Source organism: Antechinus flavipes, chromosome 4, assembly GCF_016432865.1.
Source record: "Antechinus flavipes isolate AdamAnt ecotype Samford, QLD, Australia chromosome 4, AdamAnt_v2, whole genome shotgun sequence".
Classification (NCBI taxonomy): Eukaryota; Metazoa; Chordata; class Mammalia; order Dasyuromorphia; family Dasyuridae; genus Antechinus; species Antechinus flavipes.
The window spans coordinates 67,454,885-67,471,766 of NC_067401.1; the positions used below are offsets into that span (position 1 = coordinate 67,454,885).

The 16,882-nt window shown below is 36.1% G+C and overlaps 1 protein-coding gene across 2 annotated transcripts in view; it reads left to right on the plus strand.

Annotated features, from left to right (window-relative positions):
• Positions 1 to 2,791: 2,791 nt before the first annotated feature.
• The window catches only part of PLPPR5 (phospholipid phosphatase related 5), a 178,837-nt gene continuing 164,746 nt past the window's right edge, over positions 2,792 to 16,882 (plus strand). The window contains exons 1-2 of one of the 2 annotated variants that reach the window (XM_051993276.1): positions 2,792 to 4,678; positions 5,342 to 5,530. In XM_051993276.1, coding sequence (XP_051849236.1) covers positions 4,619 to 4,678; positions 5,342 to 5,530 — 249 coding nt within the window. In that variant the 5' untranslated portion in view covers positions 2,792 to 4,618. Of the gene's footprint in view, positions 4,679 to 5,138; positions 5,531 to 16,882 lie in introns of those variants that run through there. The other variant, XM_051993277.1, reaches the window with a different exon arrangement.

Genomic DNA, 16,882 nt, shown 5'->3' on the forward strand with positions numbered 1-16,882 from the left:
CAGTTCCCTTATCATTAGCTGCTTCTTAATATAATCATTTCAATGGCATTGCAAATGATCATTTATTCTTATACTACTTCTCTGAGAATCTGTCATCATTCATACTTTACAGACAGAAAATGTGGTAGAGAGAGCCTATTGTGAATTGCAGACAGTGTTGAAAATAGGAACAAAATAGTTTTAAATCCCATGCTCAGCATAAGACTATCCTCTCTCAAGGAAAGGCAGAAGAACTTTACTCTGTTAGGGAAAATAGTCATTATGGCATATATAATTATTATGATAATAGTTGATATTCAAATAGTGTTTGAAGATTTTCAAAGCATTTTATCTATATAATCTCATGTATTCTCACAATATCATTGTGACACATTATAGATATTATTTCCCCCATTTTATAGCTGAAAAAACTGAGGCTCATAGAGATAAAGTGTCTTACCTATGTCAGAGGTAGGATTCCAATCCCAGAGGCAGATTCTGCTGAACCTGTCATGTACTATTTTTGCTAAATGTAAATGATGGCAATTAAAGAGTACATGGAATTATAACTATGTAGTCTTCTTCCTGAAATTCAAAGTATTTATGAAAAACAGAATTATTTTGAAAGAAATGTGGTAATTTTGGAGAGAACTGAGTGAATAAAACCAGATTAGACCATTTATGATATTAATTTAAACTTAAGCCTAGTAATAGTTTACACTTATATAATGCTTTGTAGTTATAAAGTACTTTATATACATTATCTTATTTGATACCCATAATAATTCTGATGAAGTATGTTGTACAAATATTGTTATACTCATTTTAAAGACCAGAAAACTGAAATTCATAGAAGTTAAATGACATAACATATAACCAGTAAGTGTTGGGCTTTTCAAACCTAGGTCTTCTCTAAGTTCAGTGATCTTTCCCTTATATCACCTTCATTTTGGACATCTAGGACCATAGACAAAATATCATTATTCCATTGCAAATGTATATTATATGGAATGAAATATTTTATATTTAATATGGTTGAGTAGAAATAGTAGTTAAACCACTACCGTTTTAATTATGAGAAGCTATTTTCCACTAAATAATTCTGTAATATTCTTCTAGCTGCTTGTACTTGTTCTCCTAAAAACAAAATCTCTCTATGCATCCTTAGAGAGCTTTAAAAGTTATGCAAACATTCATCTGCTTTGGGTGGATCAGATGTTGTTCTCTCTAAAGGCAGAGGGGTGGACTAAATATTTTTTGAGGCCCTATGATAATTTCCTGGATGAAGTATACATCATCAGTGTTTCTAAGATTTACATTTACATAAATACTGGAAGCTGATCTGATATTGTACTAATTGCAAGTATTTCCACTGTCAAAGTATATGAAAAATACATATTGTACAGATAATAACGTGTAGTTAAATTGGTGAGTATTGAATAGTTCATTAATTAGTATATTTGTATCTATGTCTATATTTCTTTTCTTTTTCTATGTATTTCTCTATGTACAACATGTCTATATCACTTATTGCTATATATCTATATCTAAATTACTACTCTAATTCAGACCTCATCATTCCTCATCTACAGTAACACTGTATTAACTTCACTGATCCCCTTAATTTTAGTTGTTCATCTTTCTAATTCATTCTACATATCACTATCAAAACAATTTGTTTTGTACCTTTGTTGTAGGTACAACCAAAGTTGTACCTTTGATCAAAATAATCCATGAGTGACTCCTTAAATGTTTTTAGGTGATACAGGAGGTAGAATGCCAGACCTAGAGTGAGGAAGACCTGAGTTAAAATTTCATCTCAGACTCTAGCTGTTTGACCTTGAGTAAGTCACTTAACCCTGTTTGCCTCAATTTCCTCATGTGTAAAATGAGCTGAAGAAGGGAATGACAAATCATTCTATTATCTTTGCCCAGAAAACTTCAAATGGGGTCATGAAGCGTCAGACAAGACTGAATAATAAAATTGTTTTAAGGATAAACTATAAAACCTGGTGATGTATTTAAGATCCCCACCAAACTGACTTTTACCTATATGAAAAAAAATATATCTTTATTTCAAATTATTTTTTATACTCTTTATGCTTCAAACAAACTAAATTACTAGTTGTTATTCAAATTTTCTACCTCCTTATCTTCAGTGTGTCCCTCATGCTTGGAACCCACTCCTTCATCTCTACTTCTTAGATTCCTTATCTTTTTTCCAGGCTTATTTCAAGTACCTGTACTTTCTAATATATTCCCTTCTTCTGTAATTTTTAGAGACCCAGAGACAGTGAATGACTTGCCCAAGATCACACATACGTTCAGAACTAGATTCTACCTTTCATTCTGATACCAGTATTTTTTTCTATTTATACCATGTATCTCTTTTTCTGTTATCCCTTCTGCATTAACTGCTTATTATTCATATTTTGGCAATGCTAAAAACATAGTATATGTTCAACAAATACATTTCAAAATGAAATAATTTTAATTATGTGATAAATGATAGATATTTTCTGGAGCGAGGTGGGGTTAAGGACATGGAACCTCAACTATCTAAGGAACTCTGGATATGAAAATTCCCTCCATTGAAGCAGGCTTCTTTAGTGATTTAGAATTTTAGAGAATTGTCTAGGACTCTCAGAAGTTTTGCCTTGCTCATATTTACATAGACAGTATATGTCAAGGAAGAACTTGAACCCATCTTATGGCTTCAAGCCTTAAGACACACAGCTTCTTAAAATAAAAAATATAACATTATATAAAATACCCAATATAATCATTGTCAATCAATCAATAAACATTTATTAAGTACAATGCCAGTCAGTGTGCTAAGCAATGGAGCTACAAAGACAAGAGTAAAATAATCTTGGGTCTCAAAAAGTTTCTATTTTAATAGAAGAGATAATATGTTAATTTTCTATCACTTTTCACTAGTGTTTAATTCTTTGTGATCCTATCCCATTTGGGATTTTCTTGGCAAAGGTGTTGCCGTGGAAATAGTTGCCATTTCCTTCTCCAGCTCATTTTACAGTTTAGAAAATTGAGGCAAATAGCATTAAGTGACTTGCCCAGGGTCACACAGCTAGTAAGTATGAGAGGTTAGATTTGAACTCAGGAAGATGAATTTTTCTGACTCAGGACTTAGAGCACTATGTCAATTGCACTACTTAGCTGTCCCCTCCCCATATAAATATTGAGCTAGGGAGAAGCAATAACAGAAAATGAGATCAGAGAAGGACACCTAAATGGCTAAATCATAGAATGTATGGAAGTAAGTAGATAGTATTCTGGCAGGAAGGGGCCAGATTGTAAGGAAGAGAGGACTTTTTACTGAATCCTAGTAGTCATAGGGACCCCGGAGTTTATTGAGTAGGGGAGATGATATAGTCAGATCTAAACTTCAGGAAAATTACTTGACAGCTCTGTGTAAAATGAATTGGAGTAAGGAGAAACTCCCCACTCCAAAAAGAAAAAAGAAACTTTTTTTTTTTTTTTGCTTAACATTACTTTTATTCCCTTGTAATAAAATTCAATCATTTTAGAATGTTTGCGTTGAATTAACATTTCAGAGACTTTAAAGAGGAAGTGTGTTTCGGTCAAAACAACAAGGGCCTTAGGACAACGCCTGGGAACCTATCCTTAGTTCCCACAAGAGTGTCCACTCTTGAAAAGGATTTCCCTGAGAAGCTCCCCCCACCCATCCCCACCTGAGATCAGTGCCTCGTTCTAGCCAAACTAAAAATTAAAAGCTCTGATATTAGGGCAAAGGGGAGCTCTTTTATTTTATTTTATTCTTAATGATTGCATTTGTTTCTCATAAATATAACATTTAATATAGGCTTGCATATCCAGATGTCTTTATAAATAGCGCTAGCTGTAGTCTTCATGATTTTCCTCTTCTTTCACATTTTAAGATCTGGGAATCCCCCGCAGCTCTCTCTAAAACTCCAGGCAAAGACAGATGCTTAAGAGCAAGCATGATAAAACTCCCAATGTTTTTCTCTTCCTTGGGGGCTGGCATCATCTCAGGGTCCCAGAAATCTGCAATGCCAAATATCTCAAGCAGTTGAAGAACAAGGAGAAAGACGGAGACGGAAGCCAAGCAATCCTGCGGCTGATGACGAGAACTACTGAATGATTATTTCAGCGATTTTAAGAAAGCAATCCCCCTAGGACCACGTAGTGCTGAAGAAAGCCCTAGAACTAACCCTACTAGATTTTGGGGGGGAGGAGGGAGGAAAAGGGAGACTTATTCCTAAAGACACACCTTGGGACCTCTCTTTCCTCTGTTCTTATCCGACTTCGAAAGGTCTGGGAAGCTCGAGTTTGGGGAGTGGATGTGAGATTTCTCTCCAACCCTCTCAGCTGGCTGGGAACTCTTGTAGATATAGGCAACACTTTTCCAAGCGAGATTGGAGAGCGAAAACAGCGCAGAGACAACCATTTTTATAGTGAATTTTAGATTGCCTTTAGCTCTCTGGCTCCTTCACGGGAAGGGGGGGATTCCAAAACCATACTCCCTCGCGCAAACCATCCTGCCTTCATCTCATCTCCCTCCTTCTCTCCCACCCCCACTTTTGTTGCCCCTAGATCAGGCATCTCCCGCCTCCACATCCTTTCCCAAGGCTGGTGTATGCGCGACTTTGCGCGGAACAAGGGCTGCCGCGGCGAATACAGCCATCTACTCGGGGAGGTCAGAGGGGCTTGACCCTAGGCTGACAGAACAGCTCCCCTCCTCCAGCCAGGGTGAATGGTCTCGTGCCAGTGCGGCGCAGCTGCCGCGGAGGCTGCAGCCACTGGCCCGGGACTCCCCGCCCTTGAGCTTGAGCCCATTCCCCAGCGCTACTCCCTCGGGGCGGGATCCACGAGGATTGCCCTGCGGCCGCTACCACCTCCTACTCCGCTTCCTCTACCCAGACCTGGAGTGAAGAGTTTCCGAAACCAGGGCATAGGCGCTGCCCCGGGCTAGCCTCCTCTTCCTCCTCCTCCTCCTCCTGCTCTTCTTCCTCGTCCTCCTGCCCCCCTTCCTCCTCCTCCTCTTCTTCTTCCTCCTCCTCCTCCTTTTCCTCCTCCTCTTCGTCCTTCTCCATCATCGTCTCCTCCTCCTCCTCCTGCTCTTCCTCCTCCTCCTCCTCTTCTTCCTCCTCCTCCTTCTTCTCCTCCTCCTCCTCCTCCTCTTCCATTAGTCCCCTTCCTGCTGCCGCTTCTGCCCCCGGTGGATGCCATCCCGGAGCCCGCGTGCTGCCACCGCTGCCGCCACCGGGGCGGGGGGCTCCCGGGTCCGCCGGCTCAGCCCGGGGAGGCGTACATGCCCCGGCTCCCCTCCGCTCTCACCAGCAGCATGCTTTATTTCCAGATGGTGATCATGGCAGGGACGGTGATGCTGGCTTATTATTTCGAGTACACGGACACGTTCACCGTCAATGTACAGGGCTTCTTCTGCAACGACAACGCCTACCGCAAGCCCTACCCGGGCCCGGAGGACAGCAGCGCCGTGCCGCCCGTGCTTCTCTACTCGCTGGCTGCTGGGGTCCCCGTCCTAGTGGTAAGCAGAGAGGAGCGGGGAGGGGAGGTGTTGGGTGGCAGTACCCACTCCACTCGCTCTCGCCTTTGACTCTTGTTCTTTTTTCCTCAGGCTCGTGCCTCCTCCCCCTATCCCCTAACCCCAGCAGCCCTCCCAGGTGCCCAGCTGTGTGCTAGCATCCCCTAAGTTTCTTCAACTTGTTGGAAACCCCTTCCCCAGAAAACACTCTTTGAGGGGGCTGAGGGATATGTGTGCTTTGGGGGAGGAAAGTCAGTCGGGCAATCAACTGTCGACTGTCTTCTCATCTTTAGACCCCGACAATGGCTGCTGATGTTTGCTCCTTGTGGGTAGGGTTAGGGGGTGGAAAGTAATCAGGGGGGAGGGGAGAGGGATGAAATAGGGGTAATTACGGTCTTCACTATGAATTTTTATATCGACCCTCCAGGTCAGTGTCTTCCTACTTCCAGGGTTCTGGGTTTTGGGGGCCGTGTGTGGGAGTGAGGGAAAGGAGGCTGATAATGGGATGGGTATGAAGGAGAAGAAAGCATTCCTGGTTCTCCCATTCTGGCGGCTTAGACCATCTTGCACTCCCAAAATTAACCAACATAGCTGGAGTGATGACTGAAAATTAAAAAAAAAATAGTATCAATGGGTCTTAGAGATCATCAATGTTTTGGGAAGAAAGTGACTAACCTTGACATAAAAATCCCTAGCCTAGGAGGTAGAGGAGAACAGTAAAAAAGGGAGAGAGGAAGGAAAAATAGTTTTGAAATTAAGAGAGCACACGATTTATTTTTATGCAATTTTATTTGAAATTTGAAATCTTTAGTTTAGACAATTTTATTTAGAATTCCTGTTAGTAACTTTAATTTATCCACCCTATATCTTATATATAAGTAGGATGTGTGCATATGTGCATATAAATATGTATCTATATATTCACTGCTACTTTTTAATATTTCAAATAAATGTATTAGTGTACATAAAGTTGGTAATTCCAATAATAGTTATTATTATAATTATTAGTTATTTTCTTTAGAAAAATCTTATATATCATGCAAGCAATTCCAATCCTATGAATTTCATCTAATGTCAAAGAGGAGCTTGGAAAATGATTTTAGATAGAAAGGAGAAACTTTGAAAAGGATATCTGAACTTGGCTGAATTCTATTTTTTTTTAAGTTGAGCCCCTTACAACAATGTTGACTGAAACCCCTCCCCACCTGTCATCCTGTGTCATTCTTGTCCATGCTTTCCCATAAGCCCTTCACAAAGGCACTACCCAGGGCACTAGAGGCCTTCCTCTTGTTCTTTCATGAAAATTTGTGAATGTGCACATTGTAATATCAAATGATAAGAACTTCTGTTCTCTGCAATTAATATGTACAAACATGGCTCCAAGGTTTACATATGTTTTTTTTTATTTTTCTGCAGATGAATTCATAAATTCAAAATAATGAAAAAAGATTTTTGAAACAGAAGTTTGTGTTTAAACAAATAATTGTTGAGTGTCTACTCCGATACTTTGCTGAGTGAAGATGAATATAACTTTGAATTAGCTTTCCAGAAGAGGAAAGGGAAGAATAAAACACACACAAATAACTTGAATACAAAACAGTATAAAATACATAATGACATGTATAAATTACAAAGAAGTTATTTCATTAAAATAGTGATTCAACAAAAAAAATTTGAGGGAAATATTCTTTGAAAATAACTTTTCTTTTTATCAAGTTCACTCTCCTGATTATGACATTATGTTCAGTTCTAGCACAATGATTCATAATCTATTTTACCTTCAAGTAGTAGAAACCTTTATCATCACTTAAAAAAAATCATATTGCCAATTTTTTAGAATGTATCATAGACTCCAAATTCAGTCTATTTTGCTTTTAGGATGGGAAAATCATTCTGTTACTTTGGGACTTTTGGTCATCTTTGTATGCTTGTTTTAAAAGCTTCTTTTTTTCAGGCACATATTTTCTTGGGAACTGACTAGTTCAGTGATTTATCAGGGGGATTAAGAAGAAATCATGTTGCTTCCAGGTCACTAGCTTGAATATTGACATAATCAATAATGGCTTTAACTCTTTGCTAGTAAGTGTCTTTAATATGTGATTCCAAGTACTGTCCAGACCCTTGGAATTTATCCATGATTAGACATTACCTGTAATCATTAGTATTGTTTGGTTCGGGGTACTAGGTTGTTCTCATCTTTTCGAGTCCTCTTTCAAAAATAGGCAAGAAGATGGATAGTGAGGCATGATGAGATAGTGTGTGTGTGTGTGTGTGTGTGTGTTTATGTATATGTATATATGTAATTTTTCATTTTATTTGCATTCCTTTGAGTGGTGATGCTGGGCTGGAGATAGGAGAAAGAGAAATGGGAAGAATTCTGAAGAAAAGAAAGGAATAGGAAGGAAAAGATTAGACTGTGAAGGTGAAGAAGGACTAAGTTGCTCCACTCTTCTATGCCCTTAGTCTTCATTGAGGAAAAGTGCCCTCTATAGACTTGGGAAGAAAGAGGAAAGAATTATAATTTTTATTTCTTTTTAAATTTGTTTAAATAATGTAAAAATCAATTATTCCAGTTCATAGGAATTCAAGTTTTTAGCAGCCACTATAATAAAATGGTGACAAATTCAATTCTTATTTTTAAAAAAAAATCCATGTATAGTGTATTTTAATAGAAAAAAAAGTCTTCAATTTGCAAGCAGACAACCAGGATTGGAGTCCTAGACCTGTCACTCATTAACTCTTGACACATATGAGATTTAGCTTCTTAAGGTTCCAGTTTTCTCAACTATAAAATTGTATATTTATTAAGTAGATGATCTTGAAGGTAACTTCTAGATCTAGATTCTAATTACTCCAGGCTAATAGAAAATAAATGACTCCTTGTTTCATTGGTCCTCTCTATTTTTTATCACCTGATAAAAGAATTTTTAGGAAAAAGTCTTCTAGTCCTCATTCTGGAATCCTAAGATTTCTTACCCCTCACTATCAACAGTGGATTTTTTGTGCACTTGTAAGAAATAGAAATCACAAAATTAAATATGTGAATTTCTTTCAGATTAGGTAGTTTTAAAATATTATTTCTTTCTTTTTAAAGATTTGAAAAGAAAGTCATCAAAAAATTTCAGTTAGTCATACTGTACCTGGAATTTAGATTTTGTTACTTACATACTTTGAATTATAAATACTATGAAAGTAGTCATTCACTATTTATCTTGATGTGCTCATTATTTGACACAGCAAAAAGGACATCAATAGTCATGGATATTTATACTCTATGTTATAGAGGAGAAACTGACCTGGATTGTTAGAGGAATCTTCCTCCTTTGGGAGTTCTGTATAAAAATTAAATCAAAGACCCAGTTCCTATCTTCTAGTACTTTTAAAAATATGTAAAATATTTCATAGACATACCCTTGTGCATATATGTAAATATACATATATGTTTTTATATATTTGTGTATATATTGATTATGATGATATACTCATAGATTTAGATACAGAATGTTCCCAAAGTCTCAGTTCATGTTTCAACTTGAATAGCTGATTTAGGAACACCCTGTAGTAAGTACAATAAGTATGATTCTTCAGATTTTACAGATGAGGAAACTGAGGAGCATGGAGCTTAAGTGACTTGTGCATGGTCACATAGATAATTGACTGTGGAAGAATTTAAATTTGGGTCTTCCCTATTTAAAGTCCAGCATTTGGTCCTCTACTAGTCCTGTCAAACAGTGTAGACCACATGTGGCCCACAACACTCCTGAATGTAGCCAAAAGCCAATTAAAATATATTTGGGACATATTTAACCAAAGAAATGAACCAAACATATTTAACCAAAAAAACAAACAAACCAGTAAAACATAGATAATGTTAATATACCTTTTTTTAATGTTGATAATAATTGAAAGGGAGCTTTATGTATGATCTAGGAGACCTCAGTTTCTGAGTTTGACATGTTTGCTCTAGATCAGGGCTTAAACTTTTTTTTTACTCATGAAATCTTTTCATCCAAGAAATTGTTATGTGACCCTAGATATACAGATATATAAAATAGGTATATAAATCAAATATTTACTGACTACAGATCAATTTTGCAACTCACATATGGAGTTATGAGACCTCATATGAGGTTGTACTCTATAGTTTAAGAAGTGGGGCTCTAGACCATGCTTTCTCTCTCATATATACTATTTAATTCTGATTGATTAAATGATCTTTATCACCGATGGTTAGTCAGTAGTGTCCTTTGATCTAGTCAAACTTCTTCTCTATTAGTTCACTTCTGACTGCCATATTTTATTAAGAATATTATTAAACTGGGTAATGTCTAGAGAACAGTGACCAGCGTAGTGAAGGGCCTCAAACAGGTATTATGTGAAGATCAATTGACTAAAGTGGGGATGTTTAAAATGTAAGTGAAAAGGTTTAAGAGGGTCATACTTTCAAGTGAATGGAGCACTTCTAGGTAAAAGAGAAAATATATGTTTTTTTCTTGGCCCCAGAAGGAAGAACTAGGAGCAACAGTTGGAGTTTTGTTGAGGATGATTTTGCTGATATAAATAGGAGCTTCCTAGGAATTAGGATTAATCCAAAACATTGTATTTTGGACTGGCCTAGATGGTTTCTGAGATCTCTCCCAACCCTCAGATTCTGCGATTCTTTTTTAATGTACTGCTTTGGGAACTAGTAGGGTTTTCTTTTGCTAGAAGGGATTCTTTACATGTATGGTCTTCTATGGAGAAAATTATTTTATTCAGTTATCGGCTTAGCTTAGTGGTTGGTCTCAAAACCTTCTTCAGATTCCAAAATGTTGTTGAGAAGCATGTCTTGCTCCAAGGAATTCACACCTGATGACTATCGACAGTCATCAATCATCCAATAGATCTTCATGTTCTTTAGATAATATTTAATAAAAGAAAGACTCATATGTTCTTTAACTAGAAGTGATCTCTCTCTTCCCAATTTCTTTTTCCTCTCATTTGACCTCTTAGACTTATTCCATTCTAGCTTGTTCTTTCATATATATCTTACCCTGTAGCAAGCTATATGGACCATGAGTATAGGAAGTGGGCCATTTTTTTCTTATTTGAATCTTCAATATCTGGCTGTGTGTGTGAATACAGCAGAGGTTATAGAGGCAGTATGGTATATAGTAGGTAGAATACAATACTGATATTTCAGAAGATAGGATTTTGAATTCTTCAGACACTAGCAATGTGACACTGAGAGCAAATCACTTAATATCTCTCAGCTTGAACTTCCTTCTCTCTGAAATTGCAGCAATAAATGCAATTACCTGAAAGGGTTGTTAAGAGGATCAAATTATAATTCCCCTTCCTTCTTCTGTTCTCTCTCCCTTTCTTCTTTCCTCTCTTCTCTTCTTTTTTCTCCTTTCTTATCTTTTTCCTGTTTCTTTCTCCTTTTTCTTTCTCATCTCTCTCCTGTTTTCTCTTTCTTCCTCTCCTCTCTTAAATACTTTCCCTCCCTTCATCTCCTTCATTTCCCTCCCTTACCTCTTCTAGAATGTTGGAAAATAATTTTATACTTAGAACTGGTGAAATTAATACAGGGTAAAGCGTAGTTTGGGATGAGAAGTACTTTATTCCATTACTTCTAACTCATTGCCCATCCAAGAAACCCCATCTTTATTCAGAACTAGAGAATTGGAAGGATATAGCAGCTGCTGTGATTTCTCTCCTATAATTCTAAATGAACAGGTGTCACTACAGGGAGAAGAAAAGGCAGTGAGGAATCTTGCATCTGGAGTATCATTCATCAGTAAAGGCAATGCCTAGAAATCCCCATGATACCTCATCACTACTTAGACTTCCCAGAAAGGCAGATTTCTTTTCCCTTGCTTCCTTTCCCCCATTACTAAGTACAAAAATGCCTATTGATGAACACATAGATCTGGAAGAAGTTCTGATTTTCCCATGTGGTAAGCTTAGCAAAATACAAATTTCTTGAATTCAGGAACTCTTTCAAGATCTTTATAAACTCAATGGTTAGCAATGTATCCTGTACGTAGTAGGTATTTAATAAATGCTTGTTGATTGAAATTATCTTAGTATTAATACTTCTGGATTTGGAATCAGAGGATTTTGAAATCATATCAGAAAATTAATAATATTTAACTAGCATTAATAGACTGCTCTAAAGCTTTCTAAGTATTTTATAAATGTTATATTTCATTGTTTTCCCTCACAACAACTCTGGGAAATGTTGTAATTTGTTAAAATTATCATCATTTTACAGATGAGGAAATTGAACTTGAGAGAGGTTAAGTGAAGAGTCATAATTCTAGAAGTTAGATGGTATTATTATTTCTATTTTATAAATAATGAAATTGAATCTGAGACTTTAAATAACTTGCATGAGATCAAACAGTTGGTAAACATCTGATGCTGGAGTTGAACTCTGCTTCTATTTCCATAACTTTTAAAAGAGACAAATGGGCTAGATGACTTGTAAGGTCTCTTCTAGCTCTAAATTCATTATTTATAACCTCTAAAGGCACCTCACAGACTTGAATTCTTATCCTGGGATTCTAAACATGATGCTTGTTAATTGAATCATTATGTCCCTTTATTTAGTAGTGAATTCTACTTTTGTTTTGAGAGATAACTCGATTATATCACAATCTTTATAATAACTGCAAATAGTGGTCCTTTCTCTATGGTATTTGTGTTTTCCCTCAAGTAGAATATATCAAAGAAAAAATATCAAGAAGGCTTAAGCCCAGAATGAATAGGGCTGCAAAATAAATGTTAAGGACAATAAGAGAGGCATTTTTCAGAGCTGTGGTCATAGAATTAGAGCTAGACAGGATCTTAGAGATGACCTAGTCTAAATCCTACATATTATAATTAAGAAAACTAAGGCCTAGATAAGTTAAGTAGTTTTCCCAAAGTCACTCACACAGGAAGAATGTGACAAAGCCCAGATTTGAACTCTTTCATTCAAAAAACACTTAATTACCTCTTATGTGTCAGGTCCCATATTAGGTACAAAAGGAAATTATATCCTTATGGGAAATCCAACCCATGAACAGTAAGTCAGTCAGTAAGCATTGATGAAGAGTTTATTAAATGCCAGGCATTATGCCAAGACCTGGCAATAGAAGTATAAAGAAAAACAACACCTGCCTTCAAGGAGCTTACATTTTAATGAGGGAAGATGATAGTTTAAAAAAAAAACTGAAAGGGAGAGAAGGGGAAAATATCAGCAGATTGATAATAGAGATGGTCCGGAGTTAAGTCTGGAGAGGTATGAAAACTTGATTTTTCTGGGTGATTTCCTTAAATGGAGGTTGTGGGAGGAACCATCCAATCAGAGGAAGAGGCTGAAAGGGATGAAAGATACTCCAAACTGAATTTTAGAGATGAAGTGAGATATCAAGATGAAAAGCATGGTAGAAGAAAACATAGAAACATACACATAAGTAAATATAAAATTGTTGTATAGATCATGTCCCTTTGTTTTGTAGTGAACTCTTCGTTTTTGGGGATAACTTGATGATATCACAGTCTTTATAATAACTGCAAAATTAGTGGTCCTTTCCCTATGATATTCTTGTCTCTCTCATAAGTAGAATATATCAAAGCAAAAATGAAATTATGGAGGGTATTGCACTAGGAACTTGGTGAGGAAAGCTATCAGGACAATGCTTATCTCTAGTGCCCTTGCTACTGTACCATACAAAAGAGCAAGATAGAGAAGGTTTACTAGTAACAGAGATTCTTTCATGCCTTTGTTGATGTTTTCATGAATTTCTGGAGTGAGCCTTGGAGATAATAATAGCTTTGATTTATAAAGGCTTTAAGTTTCAGAAAGTGCTCTTCCCCCCATTAATAATAATTAATATTTATATATTTTAAGGTTTGAAAAATATTTTACTTGCATTATTCCATTCAGTCCTCACAACAATCCTGTGAAGTATTATTCCCATTTTAGAAATGAGGAAACTAAACCTGTGAGAGAAGAAGGGTCTTTTTCAAGGTCAAACTGGAATTAGTTTCTTCCTTGGGTCTTCCTGATACCAAGTCCAACATCTTAGCTGCTAATAACTCTGTGAAATGTGTAGGGCAAGTATTTTTGTTCTCATTTTACTTGTGAGGAAACAGTCTCATAAAGGAACATAGATTCCTTTGTTGAGAGGTACTCACATCTTCTCAGTTACTTGGGCTCACCATTTTAGTGTTTTAAGTTCTATCCTCAGAATCATAGTTGGCTCACAATCATAGAATCCCAGAATTTCGAGGACCCCGGTAAGCCTCAAGTACAATTTATAATTGAAAGGAATCACCATCATGACATAGTGAGTGGTCATTCATCTTCTACTTGAAGACTTTCTGGTTGGATCTAACACCTTTCAAGGCAGCTCATTCCATTTTGGAACATCTTTAATTGTTAGGAGATATTTTCCTCATATCAGGATTGATCTTTTTTGTGTTGTCCCCACTTCTCCTCTCTAGGGCTAAGCAGAACAAATCAAATGCACCTACTTGACATTTCATCAAATGGTTGAATACAATTCTCATTTCTCCATCAAGTCTTTTCTTCTGCTGGCTAGAACTGCCCAGACCCTTAATCTTCTTTTTAGATCACAGATTAAAGCCGCTTCACTTTCTGATTCTCCTCGTCCAGATGTTCTCCAAATGACCAATATCCATTTTCAATTGTGGTGCTCAGAATGATATACCTCACTTGCTTGCTAAACAATCTGTCCTGTGCACAGATAGCTACCCAAATCACTTCATCTTTTGGTGAACAGGTCTGTGATTCTTCCTTTGCTTTTCAATTTATAGGCTTACAGCAGGGCTTTTTAAACTTTTTTCCACTTACAACCCCTTTTTCTGAGAGAAATTTTTATGTGACTTAGGTATATAGGTACATAAAATAGAAGTCAAATCAAACACTTACTAATCATAAATCAGAATCTTATAAACTCCATATTCCTAACCTGGCCCCATTTGGGTTTATGGCTGCAGTTTAAGAAATTTTGTTTTAGAATATCATCTCTGATGTGAAATGATTTGCTTAGGATCATATAATCAGTATATATCAGAGGAGGAACTCGCACTCATGCCTTTTTTTAGGTTTTTCTTTTTAAATTTTTCTTTATTTTTAGTTTATGCAATAAACAAGCATTTCCATAACACAATATAATGAAATAAAAGATGATTGCACATGAAACTGTAAATCAATTATGTACAATTTGCTATTCCTTAAATATATAATAATCGTCATGTAAATTTCTCTTTTTTGTCTCTTTCCCTCTCCCTCCTGCCACAGATTTTCTTGGCTCTTTTTACTATGCAGTGTCACTTAACTGTTTTAAAAAATAAAACCCCCAGAAAAATGTAATCTTCATTGCTTCTAGCATAAAACATTAATAATTTACATTCACATTTAATATTATCTAGTTCTAATCTGCCTCTTTAGGCAATGTGAAGTAATAACAAGAATGTTTGATTTGGAATGGGAATATTTATGTTCAAATTCTAAACCTGTGTAAACTTGGGTAAAATTATTTTTACCAGATTTTCTGGCCCTCTTTTTCTTCATTTATAAATAAGGGAGTTATCATCAGAAACATCTCCCATCCTCCTTCTGACATCCAGGATACCCCAGATCTCATCCTGAGCAGGAAGTATTACCAGATAGAGTATGCCTTCTCTTTCTGTCCCTATTTCCTCCATTCCCCACCCCTAGGTAGTCAGCTGGGAAAACTTACCAGTAGGTCCAACCTTTCCCCAGTAGTTCCAAACCCCTGGACACTATGACTACATTTAGCATAGCTGTGAGTGACAAGATTCCTCACATCATTAGGATGATCTAGGAGTCATCAACTATCATCTCTCCAGAAAAATGCAGGACTACTAAGCTACCCAATGACTGTGTCCTAAGGACGTTTAGATCTTATTAGATTCTCAACTGTTATAACTTTCTGAATTCCAGTCACTGCTGTTTAAAATGCAGAAGCACCTAAGGATCCCTGCACCATTTTTGGGATTTTGGAGCTTTTAAAAAATATCCTATAGTTGAACTCTCTTAAATGTGTTTTTCCCTAAATAGAATATATGAATTTCTTCATAGTAGGCCAGTTTAGTCACTGATCAAACACTTTTAAACCATTTTCTGTATTCTGTCAATATAAAGTTATTATAAAATAAAATAAAAAAAACATTTTCAATGTCCTAGACACTGTGCTAAGTGCTGGAAATTCAAAGAAAGGCAGAAAACAGGCTTTCATCTCAACTAGCTCACATTCTAAAAGGGGACACAATGTATGAACGCTATGTACAAACAAGACATATATAAAATAAAATAAAGATAATCTCAAAGAGAAAGTTATCATTAGGAGAGTAGGAAATGCTTCTTGAAAAGGTAAAATTTAAGTTGATATTTGAATGAAGCCAGCAGAATCTATCTCATTTTTTTACTATTCCCAATACTTAAAATCATGATTGGTAAAGAGGAAGCACTTTTTAATGTCTTTTTAATTCATTCATGCATTCATTCATTCATCCATTTTAAAATTTTTTTCAAGCTTTAAATCTATGAACTTTATTTCACATTAACTCCCTTCATGAAGTATCATGAAATTCCAATTAAGTTGGATTACTAGCTACTATTTCTCAGTCTTATACTATAATCTTTTATGTTAGTGAATTCCTACTGGTTGAAGCTTGTGGCTATACTTCATTTCTTTCTATCTCCTTCTGCTGAATATTTTTTTTCTTTCATTAATACCCAGCTCAGGTATCACCTCTTCTATGGAGCATTCCCTAGTCCCCCAGTAGAAGAAAAATGCACTTAAAATTTTTTATAACACTTTGTCCAGACCTCCTCTTTACCCTCTGACGATTATTTCAGTTTATCGCAAATGTACCTTGTTTGTGCATAATTGTTTATATGTTGCTTCCCCCATTAGACTTTGAGCTCCTTGAGAATAGGGATTATCTTTTGCCTTTCATTGTATTTCCAGCATTTAGCACAGCTCTTAGAACATGGTAGGTATTAAATAAATGATTATTGGCTGACTGACTATAGGAGGTAATTGGTTTTCCTTCATTGAAAACCTTCAAACAAAGGCTGGATTGCTTATTGTTGGGTATACTGTAGAGAAGATTATTATTTAGATTGAGATTAGTTTTAATTTCTCTTAGGTCTCATAACATTTATTATATATTATTATATAATATATATTATATATTATGTATTATAACATTCCTTAACTCTGTTGCTTTTCTTGTTTGATGAAAATGTTTTTCAGTCATATATTTCTTTGTTATTGTACTTTATTCTTGTTTCCACTCATAGTTACTTATTAATTAGTATAGCTTGCTTTC